The 19,595-nt window shown below is 38.7% G+C and overlaps 1 protein-coding gene across 1 annotated transcript; it reads left to right on the forward strand.

Annotated features, from left to right (window-relative positions):
- The first annotated feature begins 1,726 nt into the window (after positions 1–1,726).
- LOC109003742 lies at positions 1,727–14,199 on the forward strand. Its single transcript, XM_018982018.2, has 2 exons — positions 1,727–2,317; positions 12,657–14,199. The coding sequence occupies exon 2, from the start codon at positions 12,678–12,680 to the stop codon at positions 13,833–13,835; it is 1,158 nt and encodes a 385-aa protein (XP_018837563.2). The 5' UTR covers positions 1,727–2,317; positions 12,657–12,677; the 3' UTR covers positions 13,836–14,199.
- The last annotated feature ends 5,396 nt before the right edge of the window (positions 14,200–19,595 follow it).

The raw sequence follows: 19,595 nt of genomic DNA on the forward strand, positions 1-19,595 counted from the left end.
TAAAAAATATTATTTTTTATTAATACAACTCACTTTTTATAAAACATTTATATAAAATTTATTTATTTAACATTAGTCTTAATTTTAACTTGCATTCGCGATGTATATTGATCTGAACCCAGAGGCTGGAGTAAATTAAATAGCTTCTTATTTATGGCACTGAAAAGATAGGAAGACGACGAAATTAGTTAGATGGCAGGCTCGTGACTCGTGATCCTCACCATCGTCTTCGTCATTTTTTAGGTGGTCTCTGCCCTTCTGAGTTGTATTTGTACGTACGGTTCTGTTCTGAGTTGTATCGAATAAAGATTGCCGACGCGTAAGACTCAGATGGTACAGAGCAATTAAATAATTAAACTACATCAAAAGTATAGGAGTCGGATTAAAATCAACCTTAGGGTTAAACATAAACTCTAACGCCTAGTTTATTTTTTTGCATATGAGATCAGTTGAAATTAAAATTAAAAATTAAAATTTATTAAAATTTATTTTTTTAATATTATTTTTATTTTAAATTTTTAAAAAGTTGAATTATTTTTTTTATTTTATATAAAAATTTAAAAAAATTATAATAATTATATGAGAGGAAATGAATTAAAAGGGATTATGAAAACAAATGAAGCCTAAAAAAGTATAACTAATATGAAACATAACTATTTGGAGTTTGGAAATAAGACCTAGCAAGATATATGCATTGGATGGGCGTTATAAACGGAGTAGTTTGAATTTAAAGATGAGTTGAAATGATTTGTGAATAATAGAATAAAAGTTAAATTATTTATTATATTTTGTGTGGGGATTTGAGAAAGTTATTTTGAGATTTAAAAAAATTAAAATTTTATTATATTTTATGTAGGAATTTAAAAAAGTTATAATGATGAGATGAAATCAATTGAAATAAAATCAGTTGAGATGAATTTTAAATGCAAACGAGACTAACCATATGATCAATCTTGCCATTTTATGTCACCTCAACTTTTATAAATAGTTTACTAGCTACGTACCATTGAGATATAAAAAATAATTTAATGATAATAAATATGTCACATTTTATATAACTGTTTTGGCTAATAATATCAATAGATTATGTAAAAAATATGTAAAAGTAATTGTATCTAGCAGAACTCCTTACTAAATATTATTTGTTATTTGATTAGTTTGTTTCAATTCAGAGATGGAAGTTTAGGCAAAGATGTTTATGGGTCTCATGCAAGTCGCCTGAAATAAATAAAATATGAAAAATTTTATTTACTACACTTTCGTACTGTCAAATAAGATGTGACACATTTATTATCATTAAATGATTATCATCTAATGATAAATGTGTCGCATCTCATTTAGTAGGATGAGAGTGTGGTGTATAGCATTAATTATAAAATATATATGCATTATTAATGTTATACACCACACTCACATTCCACTTTCATCTTAATGTGCGATGTGTCACATTTATCACGATATTTAGTGATAAATGTGACACATCTTACATTAAGATAAAAGTCATAAGATGTGAGTGTGGTGTATAGTATTTTTCTATACGCATATCCGGGCAATAAATAAAGAGCAAGGATACATGTACAATTATTTTTAAAATTAGAATATTTATGTAAAATGATGTTACTCTTATAACATATTTTATAAAAATATCATTAATTTAAAAATAATTATATAAATGGTTGTAAAAAGAGTTTTACGTATATCCTTTGTAAATAAAAGTAGGAATCAGGAAGCAGTTAGCAAAAAATGAAAGAACTGCTAGAAGCTTTGAAGATTTTGAGTGGCGTAGAAGGTGTTGGAGCGTGGATAATTATGTAGATCGAATGATCATTTTCTTGTTGATCTTTCTCCCGTGTACGTGCCAATTATAAGCGTTTCTTCTTTCACCCGTAATGAATCAAGAAAGGGTGGCGTTCAAGTAAGGCATTTTGAGATATTCTTTCACTCGTTCAGTAATCAAAGTTTACTCGAAATGAAATCTCAGAAGATATTAGCTTCGTTATCTTAGGATATGGCCAAGGTGGCCCATGCAGTTGATTCAAAGTGGATTTTAATGCTCACCTTTCTCTGTCACACATAAAAACAAGCCTCTCTCTCTCTCTCTCTCTCACTCTCTCATTCTTATGGCGAGGGGTTTTTTTTGGAGTTGCTTTGCTCAGACGGAGCGACACACTATTCGCATCACTTAACGACTCAAGGCTCTCTCTCTCTCCGTTACCTACTTTGGATTTCGGGGGGAGAAACCTTCTTGCCAGGAAGCTTATTGTGCTCGTACATAACCGATTTGAAGCCTCGATCATCCTTATTAGCGACTTAACCGGTACAGTTTCTCCCATTCTTCTCTATGCATCCATTTCACTGGCACCTATATCATATATGTTTTTTTGAAGATTTGGATGGGAAATCAGTTTGGGTTCGCTGCCGTCCGATGCTTCTCAATTTCTCTCTTATTTCTTTGTTCGACACCACAATTTTTCACAAAATCTCTGGAATCTTCAAATTCTGAGAAATGAATTTCAATTTGTGTTTGGTGCTGTCTAATGGTTGTTGTAGAGTTCGGATAAGAAGAAAGCTAGGCCCCGGCTGTCAAGCGGGTCAGTTCTGGTATTTGATTGAGCATCTGGGTTTCTTCCGAAATGACTCATTTCCCTTAATTTTCTTATCAAATCTGAACTTTTTGGTTGATCCATTATTTGGTCGAAGATGCAAAATCGACTTGTGCACACCAATTTTAGAGCTGCTCGAGACTGGGTGCCATTTTTGGTGCTTTCAATTTTATAGCTGTTTATGGACCCAAAAAAAGGGGTCAATAGCAGTTTCCTTCCTGCTGGCTCGGGTCCAATGTCCAATTTCTTCTATTTCCCATGCATCCACGAAGTTTTGAAAATGAACAAAGCTCATGTTTGTCACCTGCAAGTTAACAGTGACACCATACTCGCTGTGACAAGTGTAGGAGGTGTATGAGATCCACGTGCTTGGGAGGAAGTCGCTGATGTGGCTTGGTCCATCCCTTGGGACGTTACATAACTCTATAGTTTACTGGGCATTTCCTTCAAACTAGGGGAAGAAGGTGCTTCTAAGCTATAGATAGCAGCAGTTTAATTTAGAGCATTACTGTGCAAATGTTCCTACGTAATGCTACTTGCTACTGGCACGGATTCACACGCACTGCTATACGTTTGTCATTTAGCTACCCCGAGAAGTGTATTCCTGCTTTCATTTCGTTTCTTTCACGCTTTGGTAGTTGATTTGGTTGACACTTGACACTCTAGTGGTTGCTGAGAAGACCTGGAGAAAGAAAGAAGGTTTTTGACCTCAGATTTTCAACAGTAGTGGACCTGGAGAACAATTTTCTTTTGGTTTGTTTTAGACCTGGAGAACAATTACATCCTTCATATTAAGCTCATTATCTGACTAATTTTTGGCTAGTTTGTGAAGGACTGATCCTTCATATTAAGCTCACAATCAGTAACGGCCTCTACTCCATCCCACCACATTCAGCTTCATCTCCATCTGCTCTCAACACTCATCTCTCGGTTCCCTTATGGCACAGTAGACTTGGCCATCCCTCTCTCAAGCTTGTGCAAACTATCCTTCGGCAACATATCTTCCCTATGAGCGTACTATAAATCCTTTTTGTAATGCCTATGCAAAGGCAAAACATCATAGATTTCCTACGTGCAAAAGATTAAATAAATCTACTGCCCCTTTTCAACTTATTTTCTCAGATTTATGGGGTCATTCTCCTCATGTGTCTACTGATAATTACAGATTTTATATCACATTTATAGATGACTATTCTCGGTATACTTGATTATTTCCTTTAAAATCAAAGTCTCAAGCCTTAGACACATTTGTTAAATTTAAAACCAATATTGAACTTCAATTTAACACAAAAATAAAAGCAATTTCAATCCGATTGGGGGGGGGAGAATTTCGGCCATTTTCTAATTACTTAACTCGTGTGGCATTGTTCATAGAATTACATGTCCTCACACTCACACGCAAAATAGAATCGTTGAACGAAAGCATCGTCATATTGTTGACACGGGCCTTGCCCTTCTTGCGCACTCCTCTGTCCCATTCCATTTTTGTCCCAGCGCATTTCTACATGCAATTTATTTAATAAACATGCTTCCATCTTATACATTACAAAACTCCTCGCCTTATTTTTTACTCTATAACACTCACCCTGATTACTCTACCTTACGGATTTTTGGCTCTGAGTGTTGGCCTTTAACCACTGCCTATAATCCTCACAAATTGTCCTTTTGTTCACTATCTTGTGTATTTTTGGGCTTAAGCCCATCTCACAAAGGTTTCATCTGTCATCTCATCTCCACAGGCCGAACTTACATCTCCAAAGACGTTCGCTTCAATGAATCTAGTTTTCCTTACTCAACTCTTCCCAAGCCCACGTCCAATACTGAACCCACTCACATGCTTCTACCTCATTTCGAGTCCAACCCATCTTCAACAACTTCTTCTTCTTCATCAATTCTTGGTCCTCCTCCCTCTTCACCACCACCTTCTTCGTCACCCACACACAACATGCCTTCCCCACCTCCTCAGCAGCATGCACACTCGATGGTTACTCAGTCACGTAGCCATTCCCTACTCCCAAGTAAATTTCATGATGGCTCCATAAAATGGCCCTTACCCCGTGCTTTTGCCACTGATTTAAGCCTTGTTCTTGGGACTCCAGAAAATTACTTAGTTGCAAACAAGTACCCCGAGTGGCACACTACTATGGCACAAGAGTTTCATGCTCTACTTGCTAACCAGACATGGTCTTTAGTACCAGCTTCTAAAGCTTCGAACACTATCACTTGCAAATGGGTGTTCCGAACAAAACGGCTTGCTGACAGTTCCATTGAACATTGTAAAGCACGTTTGGTTGCCAAAGGGTTCCTCCAGCAATCTAGGATTGATTTTGATGAGACTTTCAGCCCCGTGGTTAAGGCTACAACGGTTCACACTGTTCTTGCTCTTGTTGTGTCTCAACACTGGACCATTCGGCAGTATGATGTGCAGAATGCATTTCTTGATGGACCACTTCATGAAACTGTTTTTATGTCCCAGCCCCCTGGGTTCTCACGTCCTCAATATCCCTCTCACGTTTGCAGGTTAAACAAAGCAATTCATGGGCTTCGACAGTCACCCCGTGCTTGGTATTCACGGCTCAGTTTTCGCTTACTTGATATGGGTTTTGTTATCTCCTCTGCAGACCCTTCTCTTTTCATTAATAATTTTGCAGGAGTCACAACATTTGTGTTAGTTTTTGTTGATGACTTATTAGTCACGGACTCATCTATGAATTATATTTCTGAAATGCTCTCTGCTCTACGTTGTGACTTCCCGATCACTGACCTGGGCAATTTGCACTATTTTTTGGGTGTTGAGGCCACCTTCAACTCTCACGGACTGCTCTTAACACATCATAAGTATATCAATGACTTGCTTCATTGAACTAATATGCAGTTTGCAAAGCCTGTAAAATCCCCTATGTCTACTTCCGAAAAGCTTAGTGCCTTTGCTGGGCATCTCTTTGAAGACCCCACCTTGTATCGCAACATCGTTTTGTCATTGCAATACCTCTCATTCACACGTCTGGACCTTGCTTTCGCTGTTGGTGAAGTATGCCAACTCCTCGGGTCTCCCATTGGCAAGCAATGAAGCGCATTCTCAGGTATCTCAAACATACCTCTACTGTTGGCTTGCAACTATCATCCTCATCCACTTCCAAAATCACTACATTTTCTGACGCCGATCGGGCGGGGTGTCCAGACAATCGAAGATCAACAAGTGGTTATTGCATATTTCTTGACTGTAATCTCATTTCATGGTCCTCCAAGAAACAACCAACGATTGCACGTTCATCAACTGAGGCCGAATTTAAAGCTGTCGCAAACACAACAACTGAAGTTATTTGGCTTCAGCACCTATGCAGGGATCTTGGGATAAATTTACATGAAGCTCCTCTTCTATACTGTGATAAAAACTTGCCCTAGAGGTTTTAATGAAAGATGAATCAGATCTCCTTATGAACGATTCTTAAATTTGAACCTAAATATCTGATAAAGATCTTGAAAAAGGGTTTGCTTCTAGAATGAGGGTAACTATAGCTGTTAATTTAGCGCAAGATTATTGAAGTGATTTATGTAAGTTTTAAGTTTATGATGGGGCAGTATGATGAAGTGGTGATTGAGTCCAAATGTTTCATCGTGTTAAAACTTAGAGAGGGTGCTGTGCGAGTAACAGAGAGAAGTTGAAAAACAGAGTACTCAGTGGAGTTGGGGTACTCTTCAAATCAGTGGCTTGTGAAGGTACTGGAGGAGTGCTTGAGCAAGGGGAAGAAGGAGGTTTATTCGGCAACTCGGAATGGTTTCTCTAGTCTTATAGCACAACGTTGTGTTAACAGGCGAGGGAGATTTCTTGAATTATCCGAGTACAATCAGGGAGGGAGGAGAAATGTCATTTGCATTCCTGAGGGTGATAACGGAGGGGGATGGAGGAAGATGAGGGAGAAGCTGAAAGAGAAAGGTGCGGATGGCTCGATAAGGGTTGGCGTGCATGGAGGAGGGGGACGGAACCTCGGTAGTGGGGCATTGAGACATAAAGATTGGTCGTATAAGGAGGCGTTGTCCGTGAATATCAACCAGCGGCAGGGTGGTGCGAACTGGCGCGATGGCGGTGGGAACCTGCGTGAAGAAGGTGCGAGAGCTATGGGTAGAGGACAAAGGCCATGGCAGAGGGAAGGAACGCTGCATCCAAAGTGTATGTCGTGCCATACGTTGTGTCAGGAGACGTGGGAAGTCAGAAAGGACTTGGCGGATTTGCGGGGACTGATGCATTCACTGCAGAGAGATATGGCTACAATAGTGAATTTTGCCGGGTCTATTAACGCAATGGAGGAGACGGTGGTTTTAAAAGGGAAGGAGAAGGTTCATGGGCCGGGCTATCCTATGAACAAGGCCCAGTTGAAAACAAAAAAAGGTAAGGGCTGAGCTGTGTGGAGAAAAAAGAGTGGGCCGACGCGGCCCAAATCCAATCTTAGCAGCCCGCCCGTAATCACTCGGGCTGATGGGGCAGGGCCTTCTAGGCTTTCTGGTCAGCAGGTACTTGGGCCTAGGCCGGCCCAGCCCAGGAATGCAGGACTCGGGTCAGAGCCGCCCTCGAGCCCTAGCAGATTCGGGTTTGAGAAACCCGTTTCGTCCACGAGCCCTAGCAGGCTCTCACCCGAGCTGAGCAGCCTCGGGTTTGTGCCGGATAGTCAACCGACGGCGCTGGGTCAGCCGACGGTTACACAGACAGTGCCGACGGTGGCAGTTGTCGCCGATGAAGCGACGCCGGTGCTCTTCGCGCAACAGGCGATGGTGGGTTTCGAGGATCGACTTTCTCCACCTCACGTGGGACAGATACCGCCGACGAAGGGAGGCGGGGGTTTCTCGACTCAGGTGGACCTCTCAGTGAGACATTTGGAGGAGCTTGAGGTGGATGAGGAGGAGAATGATTCGGATGATTTTATGCACTCCGTGGAGGATGAACTATTCATCCCTGAGGCTTGCGGTTCTGAGGAGCTTTCGGTAGGGGGTAGCTTTCAGGATAACAGAGTGGGGAATCCAATCCCACTGAACTATTATTTTCCAGACCAAGTTTCAGATTGGGTGATACACAAAGCAAAGGAAATTCGAAATGTGGTAGGGATAGATTGTGATGGGTTTGAGGAGCAGTTCATAGCTTTGTTAACTGCTATGGAAGCTGGTCACCGCCAAAATAAGAAGGGGGAATCGAAGAAAAGCCGAGAATTGAAAAGATTGATGTGGTCGATGAATTCGGAAGGTGGTTCGAGTAGGAATAGGGCAAAAGGGAAGGGGCTGAATATTTCTCAATGAAGCCTAAGATTGTTTCTTGGAATGTTCGGGGCCTCAATGTGGTAGAGAAACGTCTTCGGATTAGACATTTAATTCGTGAGTGGAAAGCGGATATTGTGTGCTTACAGGAGACAAAACTGAAAATGATCAACAGGAAGATTGTGAGGAGTTTATGGAGCAACATATATGTAGATTGGGTTTATTTGGCCTCTTCAGGGGCATCGGGAGGAATGGTGGTGATGTGGGACAAGAGAGTGGTGGAGAAAGTGGAGGAATATATAGGGAGTTTCTTGATAGCGTGTGCATTCAAATGTGTTTCAGATGGTTTTTCGTGGGCATTTGCGGGGGTATATGGGCCTAATCTAGATTCAGACAGAAGCATGTTGTGGGATGAGCTTGTAGGGGTGTATAGTTGGTGGGAGCTCCCTTGGTGCATTGGAGGGGATTTCAATGTGGTTCGTTTTCAAAGTGAATGTTCTGGAAGTAGAAGATTGAGACCAGCAAGTTTGGAGTTCTCGGAGTGTATTTTTGACTTGAATTTGATTGACCTTCCACTTGTTGGGGGTGGAGCAACTTGGTCAAATAATCAGTCTTGGTCCCGATTGGACCGTTTCTTAATTTCACCTGAGTTTGAAAGTCATTTTCCTGATATCTGGCAAACTCGTTTGGCACGCCTAGCATCAGATCATTGGCCAATTTTGCTTGATTGTGGAGGCATTCGTAGCGGTAAAAGGTATTTTAAGTTTGAGAATATGTGGTTGAAGTCTGAAGGTTTCGTGGATAGGGTCAAACAATGGTGGAGTTCGTATCATCTTGAAGGTACACCTAGCTACATTTTTGCAGGCAAATTGAAAGAGTTAAAAAGAGACCTAAAGGTGTGGAACCAACATACTTTTGGCAATGTAGAAGACAATAAAAATACAAAGTGGGAGGAAATACAGGAGTTAGAAAGACTTCAAGAAGGGAGACCACTTACTGAGGAGGAACAAATTCATAAATCTAGTTTGGCTGTAGATCTTGAGAGGATAATTCTACAAGAAGAGATGTCGTGGCGCCAGAAATCGAGAGCCCTTTGGTTAAAGGAAGGGGATTGGAACACAAAGTTCTTCCATAAAATTGCAAATTCTCATAGAAGAAATAATAACATTGAGATGCTGAAAATTGAAGGGGTCGAGTGTAGAGAAGAAGAAGCAATAAAAGACCATGTGGTAAATTTCTTTGAGGTGCTTCTAACTGAACAGGTGGGGTGGAGGCCGACTTTGAATGGATTGGTTTTTGGTAATATAGAGTTGGAGGAAGTTGTAAGGATGGAAAGGGCATTCGAAGAGGTAGAGGTCTATGATGTAATAAAGAAAATGGCTAAAGATAAGGCACCCGGTCCTGATGGTTTCTCTATGGGTTTTTACCAAGAATGTTGGGAGGTGATAAAGGGAGATCTTATGAAGGTGTTTCAGGAGCTTTTCTCGATTGGCAAATTTGAGAAAAGCCTCAACACCACTTTCCTTGCTTTAATCCCTAAAAAGGTAGGGGCTTCTGAGATCTCCGATTTTCGGCCTATCAGTCTAGTGAATGGTACGTACAAGATCATTGCTAAAGTACTTGCTAATCGTCTGAGTGGGGTCTTGGGACAGATCGTCACTAAGCCCCAAAATGCCTTTGTAAAGGGTAGACAAATACTTGATGCGGCTCTAATTGCTAATGAATGTCTGGACAGTCGTGTGAAGACTGGTAGCCCAGGGCTTATGTGCAAGTTAGATATGGAGAAGGCATATGATCATGTGAATTGGGATTTCCTTCTATATCTACTGGGTAGGTGCGGATTTGGAGACAAATGGAGGTCATGGATCAGATGGTGTATCTCTACGGCAAGATTCTCTGTGTTAATCAACGGCAGTCCAGAGGGTTTCTTCCCGAGTTCGCGTGGCTTGAGACAAGGGGATCCATTATCTCCATTACTCTTTGTTATTGTTATGGAGGCACTAAGCAGGATGATCTCAGCCTTAGTGACTAATGGTAATATGAGTGGTTTTCAGATTGGATCGCCGAGTAGGGGTACCACCACCATCTCACATTTACTGTTTGCAGATGATACGCTTATTATGTGTGATGCCGAGACAGAACAGTTGAGGGCCGTGAGGGCATTGTTGCTTTGTTTTGAAGCAGTGTCTGGTTTAAAAGTGAATTATGATAAATCTGAGTTGGTGCCTATTGGAGAAGTTCAAAATTTAAGGGTAATGGCTGGTATAATGGGTTGTAAGATAGGGTCTCTCCCTATGAACTATTTGGGATTACCTCTGGGTATAGCCTCGAGGGCGCTTTCTATTTGGGATACTGTGATTGAAAAAGTAGAGAGAAGATTAGCAGGTTGGAAGAGAATGTATTTGTCAAAAGGGGGCAGGATCACGCTTATTAAAAGTACGCTTTCCAATCTACCAACTTATTTCTTATCCTTATTCCCTATACCGGCCAGCGTAGCGGGACGTCTTGAGAAGATACAAAGAGATTTTTTGTGGGGGGGCCTAGGTGAAGAGTTCAAATTCCATTTAGTCAAGTGGGAAATTGTATGTCGTCCAATCTCCAATGGAGGATTGGGTATTAGAAATCTGAGGATGTTTAATCGGGCACTACTTGGCAAATGGTTGTGGCGGTATAACAAGGAACCGGATGCCTTATGGAAGATTGTGATTGAGAACAAATACGGTGGTCTCGAGGGGGGTTGGTGTACTAGAGAGGTGCGAGGGGCCGCTGGAATGGGATTATGGAAACACATTAGAAGAGGATGGGTGGTTTTTCATCAACATACAAGATTGCAATTGGGTACAGGTTCAAAGATCAGATTTTGGAAGGATGTTTGGTGTACCAATTGTACTCTACAAGACAGTTTTCCTACACTTTTTGAGATTGCAAATGCTAAAGATGCCATGGTGGCGGAGGTAATGGAAGTTGTAGGTAGAAACATCCTTTGGAATATCAATTTCTTCAGGGCAGCACAGGATTGGGAGATGGGGAGTTTTATAGACTTTTATAGCCTTTTATACTCTTGTCGCCCAAATACCCAGCATACAGATGATTTGTGGTGGTGTCCAACAAGGAAAGGAGTCTTCACTGTTAGCTCCTTTTACAAGGTACTCACACAAGTGCCTGACAGTCAATTTCCTTGGAGAAAGCTCTGGTGCAATAAGGCTCCTCTCAAAGCTTCTTTCTTTGTGTGGACAGCGGCTTTGGGGAAGATTCTTACTACGGATAATCTGAGAAGACGAAACATAATCATAGCAGACTGGTGTTGTATGTGTAAAAGAGGGGGTGAATCGGTGGATCATTTACTTTTACATTGCGAGGTAGCCAGGACTATTTGGGATGCGGTGTTTAACAGAATAGATCTAGCATGGGTGATGCCAGAAACTGTGATGGATGCTTTGGCCTGTTGGACTTCAATTCGAGGAATGAGACAGATTAAAGCGGTTTGGAAGATGATCCCAAACTGTATTTTGTGGTGCTTATGGCAGGAGCGCAATGAGAGGATTTTTGAAGACAAAGAGAGATCAATAGCAGAGCTAAAAATGTTATTTTTTAGGACCCTTTGTACTTGGGCTCATGCTGTGGACTTTAATGGCATGGAGTTTCATGAGTTTCTAGTTTCTAATGTTCCCACCTAGTTAGGATGGGAGCAGCAGAACTTTTCTTTGTAATTGACACTTTTTGGATGAATATATACTTATTTTACTTATCAAAAAAAAAAAAAATATGGGTGCAACATACCTCTCATCTAATCCAATTTTTCACGTACAACTAAACATGTTGAAATCGACTTCCATTTCGTGCACAACCGAGTTCAAAACAAATCCCTGCGTGATGCTTTCATCTTTGGTAAAGACCAGCTCACAGACCTCCTGACAAAACCTCTTTCTGCAGCTTGGTTCTCATCACTTTGTTCAAGTCTTCGTCTCCAATCTTTGCCCCTCGACTTGAGGGGGGATGTTAAGGACAAAGTTGCCCTTGCAAAGACCTTCAGCCTGCAACCATCACAGCACAAGGACCTTAGCAATTCCACGTAACAAACTCTGCAATATGCAGAGCATGTGTCGTGCCACTCTACCTCTGCAAATGAATCCATAGCATTAACTCTAGAATATTCCATTCATTGTACTCTATGTCTATAAAAGGATCCCATGTAATAACAGTTTTTCAAGTAATGAAAATCACACAAATTCTTTATTGTAACAGGCCATTACTGTTTTGGGACTGGTACTTGGTTGAGGTTTCTCATCACTTGCTTTTTTTGAAGGCCTTTTCTATTTTCTTTCGTCTATGGTTCCTCCATAGGAACACTTAACACTGAGTTCCACAGAGCAGCTCTTTCCCTTGCTCTCTTTCACCATAGTTTAGTAACCCAAACAAAATAAAGATTCCAAGTCCAAACTTCATTTCTTTTGAGTTGGGTTGGTAGTACACTACCGAGGGTAGCCGATTGACCTAGGTTATTGGTGTAGTTCTTTACAATATAAAACTTGAAAAGTCCAAAATTCACTTCTTTTTTAGTCATGTTGGTGGTTCCACTGCCAAATGTAGCTGTATGACAAAAAATGCTGGTGTAGTTACCAACAGACAAGGAAAACGAACCAGTCCAAATTTGACTTTAAATGATTTGAAACTCATGCTTTTTTTTTTTTTTTCCATATAGATCGTACCTATTTAGTTTGTTTGGCTTTCTTTCTGATTATTCTATTGTAATCTTAAATTCCCTGCATGCTGATTGGGTTCTCCACTTAATGGTGATATTTGTAGGCTTATTTTCAAGCATTAAACATGTTGAAACAATCACCTAGTAGAAATCAGAGGTCAAAAAGCTTCAAGGTGAAGCATGCAATACAGGTATGTCTTTTGCTTGCCATTTGCATATGGCTGCTTTACCAAGTCAAACATTCCCATGAAAGGAAGAAGGCATCTGAGGAGAACTCCAGAAAGGTATCTGAAAAAATCCTGAGTGGGCATGAAATCATTAAACTTGGGAGAAAGGACCTCCACCCTCAAATGGAGGAAACAGATTTAGAAACTGAAAGAAAAGAACTGGAACAAGTAATAGAAGAGAGTAAACCAGAAGAAATTGATGATGAAAGAGGTGGTGGAGATGATGAAATGGTAGGACGTGATTTTGAGAGAGTTGATGAGGCAGAATCTGAAGAAGTGGATGATTTAATCGATGGAGAAGATAGGGAAAGAGAAGGAGGAAGTGAAGAGCTAGATGATGAAGGGAACGGAAATCAAATTGAGGATGGAAGCTTTCTTGAAGATGATGCCCAAATTGAAGAAGAAAGGAATACCCAGGAGGCAAGGGAGGAAAATTACAAAGGCGACGATGCATCCAATGCGGTGGTTCAAAACACCCTAAGTCTAGGCACTGAATTTGAAAGTGGAGGTTTGAGAACGGTGAAGGGGCAGGAAGTAGAGGATGCAGACCAAATTGAAGTAGAGCAGGTCAATGAAACTAATAGCACACTAGAAGTTCAAGCTAATATAGAAGATTCGGGTCTAGAGGTGAGTGATGACTGGAAAGTAGGAAGTGTTGCCGTTGGAGATGCTATCCATATTCAAGTAGGTTCTGTATCTGGAGTGGCAAATTCAGAGAGTGGCTCGACAAGGGAAGCTAATATTGAACTAAAAGTGCACAATGATTCGATCTTGATGCTGACGGAAACCCCTGGATCTTGGAATGGAACACAGAGATTCCACAAATCGACTCGGGTGATGGATATAGCCTCTAATGCAACCAATAGAGAAATAGCAGTATCAATTGGTTCTGGGATTGTAGTACCAAAGGGAACTGCCAACCTTGACGCATCTGCTCTGTCTGGGGAGAGCTCTGCTTCTAAAACTACAAAGGAGAGGGATCGTACAGGTGAAATAAAAACTGAGGCTGGCTTAGCATCACTGAGAAACGAGAATGTAGACTCAAAAATAATATAAACGACAGCGAAGACGCCACAGAATGATGGTTTTTGATTAATATGTTGTCGGGTTTTCCCCTTGAGCTGTTTCTTCCAAGGATGGACATGTAGAGGGAGATGAGCAATTGTACATGTTCTCCCTGTATTTGCTTTGAGTGTGATGGTTTTAGGAAATCTAAGGAACTCAAACCTACATTACAAAAATGCTTTTGATAATGCAATATATTAGTTAGATACTTTTGTCCTTGAAAAAAATGGTCAATGGTTGATTCTCTGCTTTGAGGCGAGCAGCCAGTCTAGTATTGTTGACCATGCATGATGGGTGCTGGAGTTGGAGGGTGTAAAGACTGTAAAGAAAAATGATATACACAATACTTCACATAACACTTTACACAACTAAGTTTACAAAAATACTTTAAAAAAGTAACATAACTTCCACATGTACGCTTACTTGAAACATTAGTGATGAGGAATGATAGAATGACAACCTACCTACAATTCATTTACAACTTATGAATAAAATAATATTTCTTAAATTTAAATACATCAAATCAAAATCAAAATTAAAATATATAGTTCCAAAAATATTATTTTCTTCTAAAATCATAGAAATATTATAAATGAGTCGTTTTTTTATGATTTCTTTTAGTGATACCATAAGGATCCATTGGTATTGGATGGTAGTAATTGGACCACACTTGAGAATCGGTCAAAAGACTCGAACTTGGATCGGCTCGAGTAGTGTATTTTCTATTTTTTGATTAATATAACTTAATAAATAAAATATTAGAGAAGTTATGAAAAAAATACGTAAGATAACAAAATCTGAAGATTATTTCAAATCAACAAAACACATGTAAATAGACTTTAAACTACACAAATTCATAATATGAAATAATCCTGAATGCATAGATAAAAAGAATTTTTTAGAATTAAGTTGTTCAGATTAACTATTGTAGACAATTAGAAATTATTAAAAAATTACTATAATTTAATGATTTAAGTACTTAACTAAATAACATATAACTATATAGCATATTAGATATATAAGCATAGGTGACTAGTCATAAGTATTTAGATTACATACTATATATTTAATTATAAAAGTTGCGATATTTATACACACACACATATATATATATATATATATATATAATCTATGTATGAACAAGTTTTAATTGAGTCGAACTAATGAGTTGATTCTGGTATAAACGAGCAAGCCTTAATACTCCTTAGTCGAATTAAGTTTAACTTAATCAAATATGAGTCATTTACAAATCGAGCGAGTATCTGCTTACAGGATGATTTTTTTTAATGATTCGAATTTAACCCAACGAATATCGGGTGATCTATTGAACAAAGTAGTTAATTTACAACCCTAACCCAATCCATCATATTATGGTAGGCAACTCATAATTTAGGAGTATTCACTATTATTTTTAAGACACTAGCCATCCAACACATAAGATTTTTTAATTTTAATTACAAAAAATTGTTGTTACAAAATAAAGATCATTATTTTTATTTGATAAATATTTTGGGTCTCATATCTTATAGAAATTTTGTTCCAATGAGTCTCCTTTGCGTTATTACTGTAATTTTTCTCAAAGAAAAATAGCAAGAGCAAACTCAGGAGAAAAGAAAGAAAGAAAGAAGAAAAAATGCTGCACCTAGAGAAGATCCTCACTAGTTGTGAGGTTGAAGATTATTTCTGTCATCTCATCATTGTTGCTTAGCAGTTTGGAAGCCCCCTTTCCTCATATCTCAAATCTTCTTTTATTGTGGTCATGCCAGTGGTAGGCAAGGAAGTCAACTTTATGTCACTCATCCCTTGTGTGTCTCATTCCTTGCGTGTCTGACTTACTTTTCTCAATTTTCTTGATTTTTCCTATTTCTCATCTCTTTTCTCTTCCCATTTGATATTTACCTTTCCTTATCCCCTCGTTGTTTCTTCCCACTTGTCTCTTAATGGTGACTATTTGATGGGTTAACTTAGTATATCTGGATCTATTATTTTTACCCCCTTTAGTAGGGATATTCTTTTGTAAAGAAACTGTGTAGAATTTATCAATTTGAAATTTATACAAATTTTTACTTAAAACAAAAGGAAAGAGAAAGAAACATATTAAAAATGTCTCAAAAGACATAATAAGGTGTTGCTTTGGAAACACATCTCATCTCACATCATCTCACAATTTCTTATAATTTTTTTCTCAAACTTAATAAAATACAAATATTTTTTAATTTCAAATTTTTAAAATTTTCATTTAATCATTACGATTTTTTCAAACTTTAAATTTTAAAACAAAAATTATATTATAAAAATATTTTACAATTTCATTTAATAAAACATATTAACTCAAAAATTTAATTACTCTTAAAAAGGTTTTCATCTATGATTCCCAAGCATGCCCAAAAGAAACAAGAAAAATGCAATTTACAAACGGCTCTTGCAACTGCGGGGTAATCGCCACGTTAAAAAAAAAAAAAAAAAAGTGGCTACACGCATGTCAGATATCTCTCCTCATGACCCAGCCTTGAAACCTTTTTGAAGCCCCTGCTTTCTCCGGAACACTTCTTATGTGGAATGGCAGTCCTATCTTGCTCCTCAGCCTCAACTGCTACACGGTGATCTTCTCTCTCACTGTTATTCTCAGCTAGGTAGTTCTCTCTCTCTCTCCTTACGTCGCACCAACATGCTCAAGGGAGCCTCCTGTTGCGCCGACGTGACCCTTGCCAGCCACCCCAAAGCCGCCATGCATCGACTCCTCCTCTTGGTGAGTATCGCATGCCTCTCTCTCTCCCGAGCCCTCTGTTTCCTTTACACACGAACTTTTCCTTCTTTGTTCTGTTCCGTGTATTCTAAATCTCCAAATCCTTTGATTCATAACGAGCCCTTGGGCCCTAAGCCCATACATCCAATGTTTTTCCTAAGACAGAATGCTGAGCTTACTTTTAAAGGATCCTGTAATTTTAATTGGGGTTGGACTCTTGTAGGCTTGAATATTTTATTTGTTGTTGGGTTGGATTTAATATTTCAAGTTGAGTTTAATTTTATTAAATAAATATATTAGTCAAAGGCTCATTGTTATAAGAAAGTGTTGAAAGAATTTGAAATATATTTAAAGTATGCTATTGAGCCTAATATTTAAGTTAATATTTCATTTATCTATTTAGTAAGATTTTAATAAAATTATTATGTTATACTTTAAATAGAAAAATTAAGAAATATATTATGAGTTTTGAATAATTATGTTAAGAAAGAAAACATATCTTAAGAATTGAGGTTTTTATGATTTATTTAAAATAGCCTAAGTATTCTACTAAATTATAATATGTTATTAGTAATTAAGTAATTTAAAATATCAGGATTTATTAGTTATGGTGTTAAACAAAATATTTATTTGACTATCTTCTAGATTATGAATTTAATTAAGTAAGATATTAGTACATGTTGTTCCTAGACAGATTTAGTGATAGTTAATACTGCATATAGGTGATGAGCTATGAAGTAAGATTTAAGAAGAAGCACAACGATATATGTAATTTTAGGGGTGTGCAAAATTCCGAAAATTTCGACTCCGTCCGACTTCCGCTCCGACTCCGACTCCGACTTCGTCGGAGTCATCGGAATTCGGAGTCGGAATTCGAATATCTATTCGGAGTCGGAGTCGGAGCTCCAAGAAGCTCCGATTCCGACTCCGAAAATTTTTTTTACTGAACACTTGCGCTCGAGCGAGGTGTCGAGCGCAAGTCGAGCATACGTTGTATTGAACATTGGCTCGAGCGACATGTCGAGCAGAAGTCGAGCGAACCTCTCTGGAAGAGTTCTGCTCGAGCGACAGGTCGAGCGGAAGTCGAGCGAACCTCTCTAAAAGAGTTCCGCTCGAGCGCCACGTCGAGCGCACGTCGAGCTCCGATCTTATGTCGGAGCTCCGATCGGAGTCAGACTCCGACCTCCGATCGGAGTCGGACTCCGACTCCAGTTCGGAGTCGGAGTCGGAGCTCCAATTTGGCTCCGACTCTTGTCGGAGTCGGAGGTCGGAAATGAACACTCCGACTCCGTCGGAGTCGGAGCCCAGCCCTATATAATTTGATCACAAATTAAGATTATCACAGTTCAGCTTATATAGATTATTAGTAGCGTCAAGTACTTGACAACCATTTTTATATACCACTTATGTCATATACAGACATGTTATCTAACGTAATATACGATCATGTCATTCCGCATTATGTTCAGATTCAGAAATTATAATTATGTATGTATTATATCATGCATCTCATACGAATAAGACATGTAAGCTATTTAAGTTTAAGTGCAAGATAAGATAAGATCAGTTAATTAGATTGCTATTTAGATACATGGTATCAATGCAGTTCAGATCAGGGTGGATGTGCAAGCCACAGACTCAAATGTGGTCTACCGTAGTATGTCAGAATACTATCAGCGGCTGCGGGACATGGGGTCGGTGCACAACCTCGCACACATGGTTGAGTGTGTTGGCCAGTCAGATCAGTTAGTTAAATCAGATCTATCAGTTAATTTAGATAAATCAGTCATGCATAGTACAAATATCAGTATGAACAATCATGAATTTTAAGCTCTCAGTATAAAAACTTTTATGAAAACTTTATGTTTATGTTGTGATGGATTTATTGCTGAGTTTTCAACTTATTTTAATTTTTTTTTTCATGTTTTTAACTAAGATAAGGATGATGACACGAGCAGACAGACCAAGACTAGAAGGAGCAAATGATTTAGTTTAAGACTTTATAGAATAAAATTACGTTTATGACATAAACTTATTCAATTTATTCATTTAAATTTTTGGAAGACATTTTATTAGAAAAATCTTATATGAAATAAATGTTAGTTTCATGTTATTAAATACGATATCTCTTGTCAGGTTTATTTTATGAAAAACACGTGACACTCCTAGCCCACGGGAAGAGGGTGTTATAGAACACTTTCAATGCCTAAGTTAGTCACTGAAAGTAATAGTTTAATGCCAATGAATCCGATCTCTTTTAGTTCAACCCTTATATGGAGCTTTTGAACAATTTTTGTTGTGAGATGATAATGGTTATCCACATTATTCAAATTCAAATATGGATATGAGGATTCATCTCTTAGTAAATTCAAATGATAACCGTTCTTATCATTTGCTACTGCTGGATAGTTATCCACTCGGTATTGGATCTGGGCTGGATTCGCTTGATATCAAGCTGGGCCTTTCGATAATGAAGCAGACTTCAGGCTTAAGTAAGGGCCCAAACCCATGTGGGATTAACTGGTCGGAATGTCCTCTCCACCACTGATGCTGCTGCTGCTGCTTCTGCTTCTTCTTCTCATTCTCCGTTTGGTTTAAGTAACTGATTTTCTATCTGAACTTTCCACCGTTCGTCTCATCTAAGTTAATGCAAATCTAAATTTTTTTCAATCTGAGAATAAAAACTAGTGCTTTCTTCTGCAAATGCTTACATTTGTTGGGGATTTTCTTTTCTTGGATCTGGGCCGACTATATATCTGATTCCAAGGCACGTGTATGACTACCGGGAATGTAAACGTAGGAGGATTGAGAACATTGATTCCAAGGCACCCTACTATTATCCGGTAGTAAATTGTAGTTCAATGTGGTTCTAGCAGGCTGGCCATTGTTTACCGTTGGCGTACTATTGGTACAAAATTTTAAATTTTTTTTTTATCATTTTTTAAATATTATTTTTAACATTCTTAACTATTAAGAAAAAAAATATACAATTCTACTAATAATCC

Source organism: Juglans regia, chromosome 8 (assembly GCF_001411555.2).
Source record: "Juglans regia cultivar Chandler chromosome 8, Walnut 2.0, whole genome shotgun sequence".
Classification (NCBI taxonomy): domain Eukaryota; kingdom Viridiplantae; phylum Streptophyta; class Magnoliopsida; order Fagales; family Juglandaceae; genus Juglans; species Juglans regia.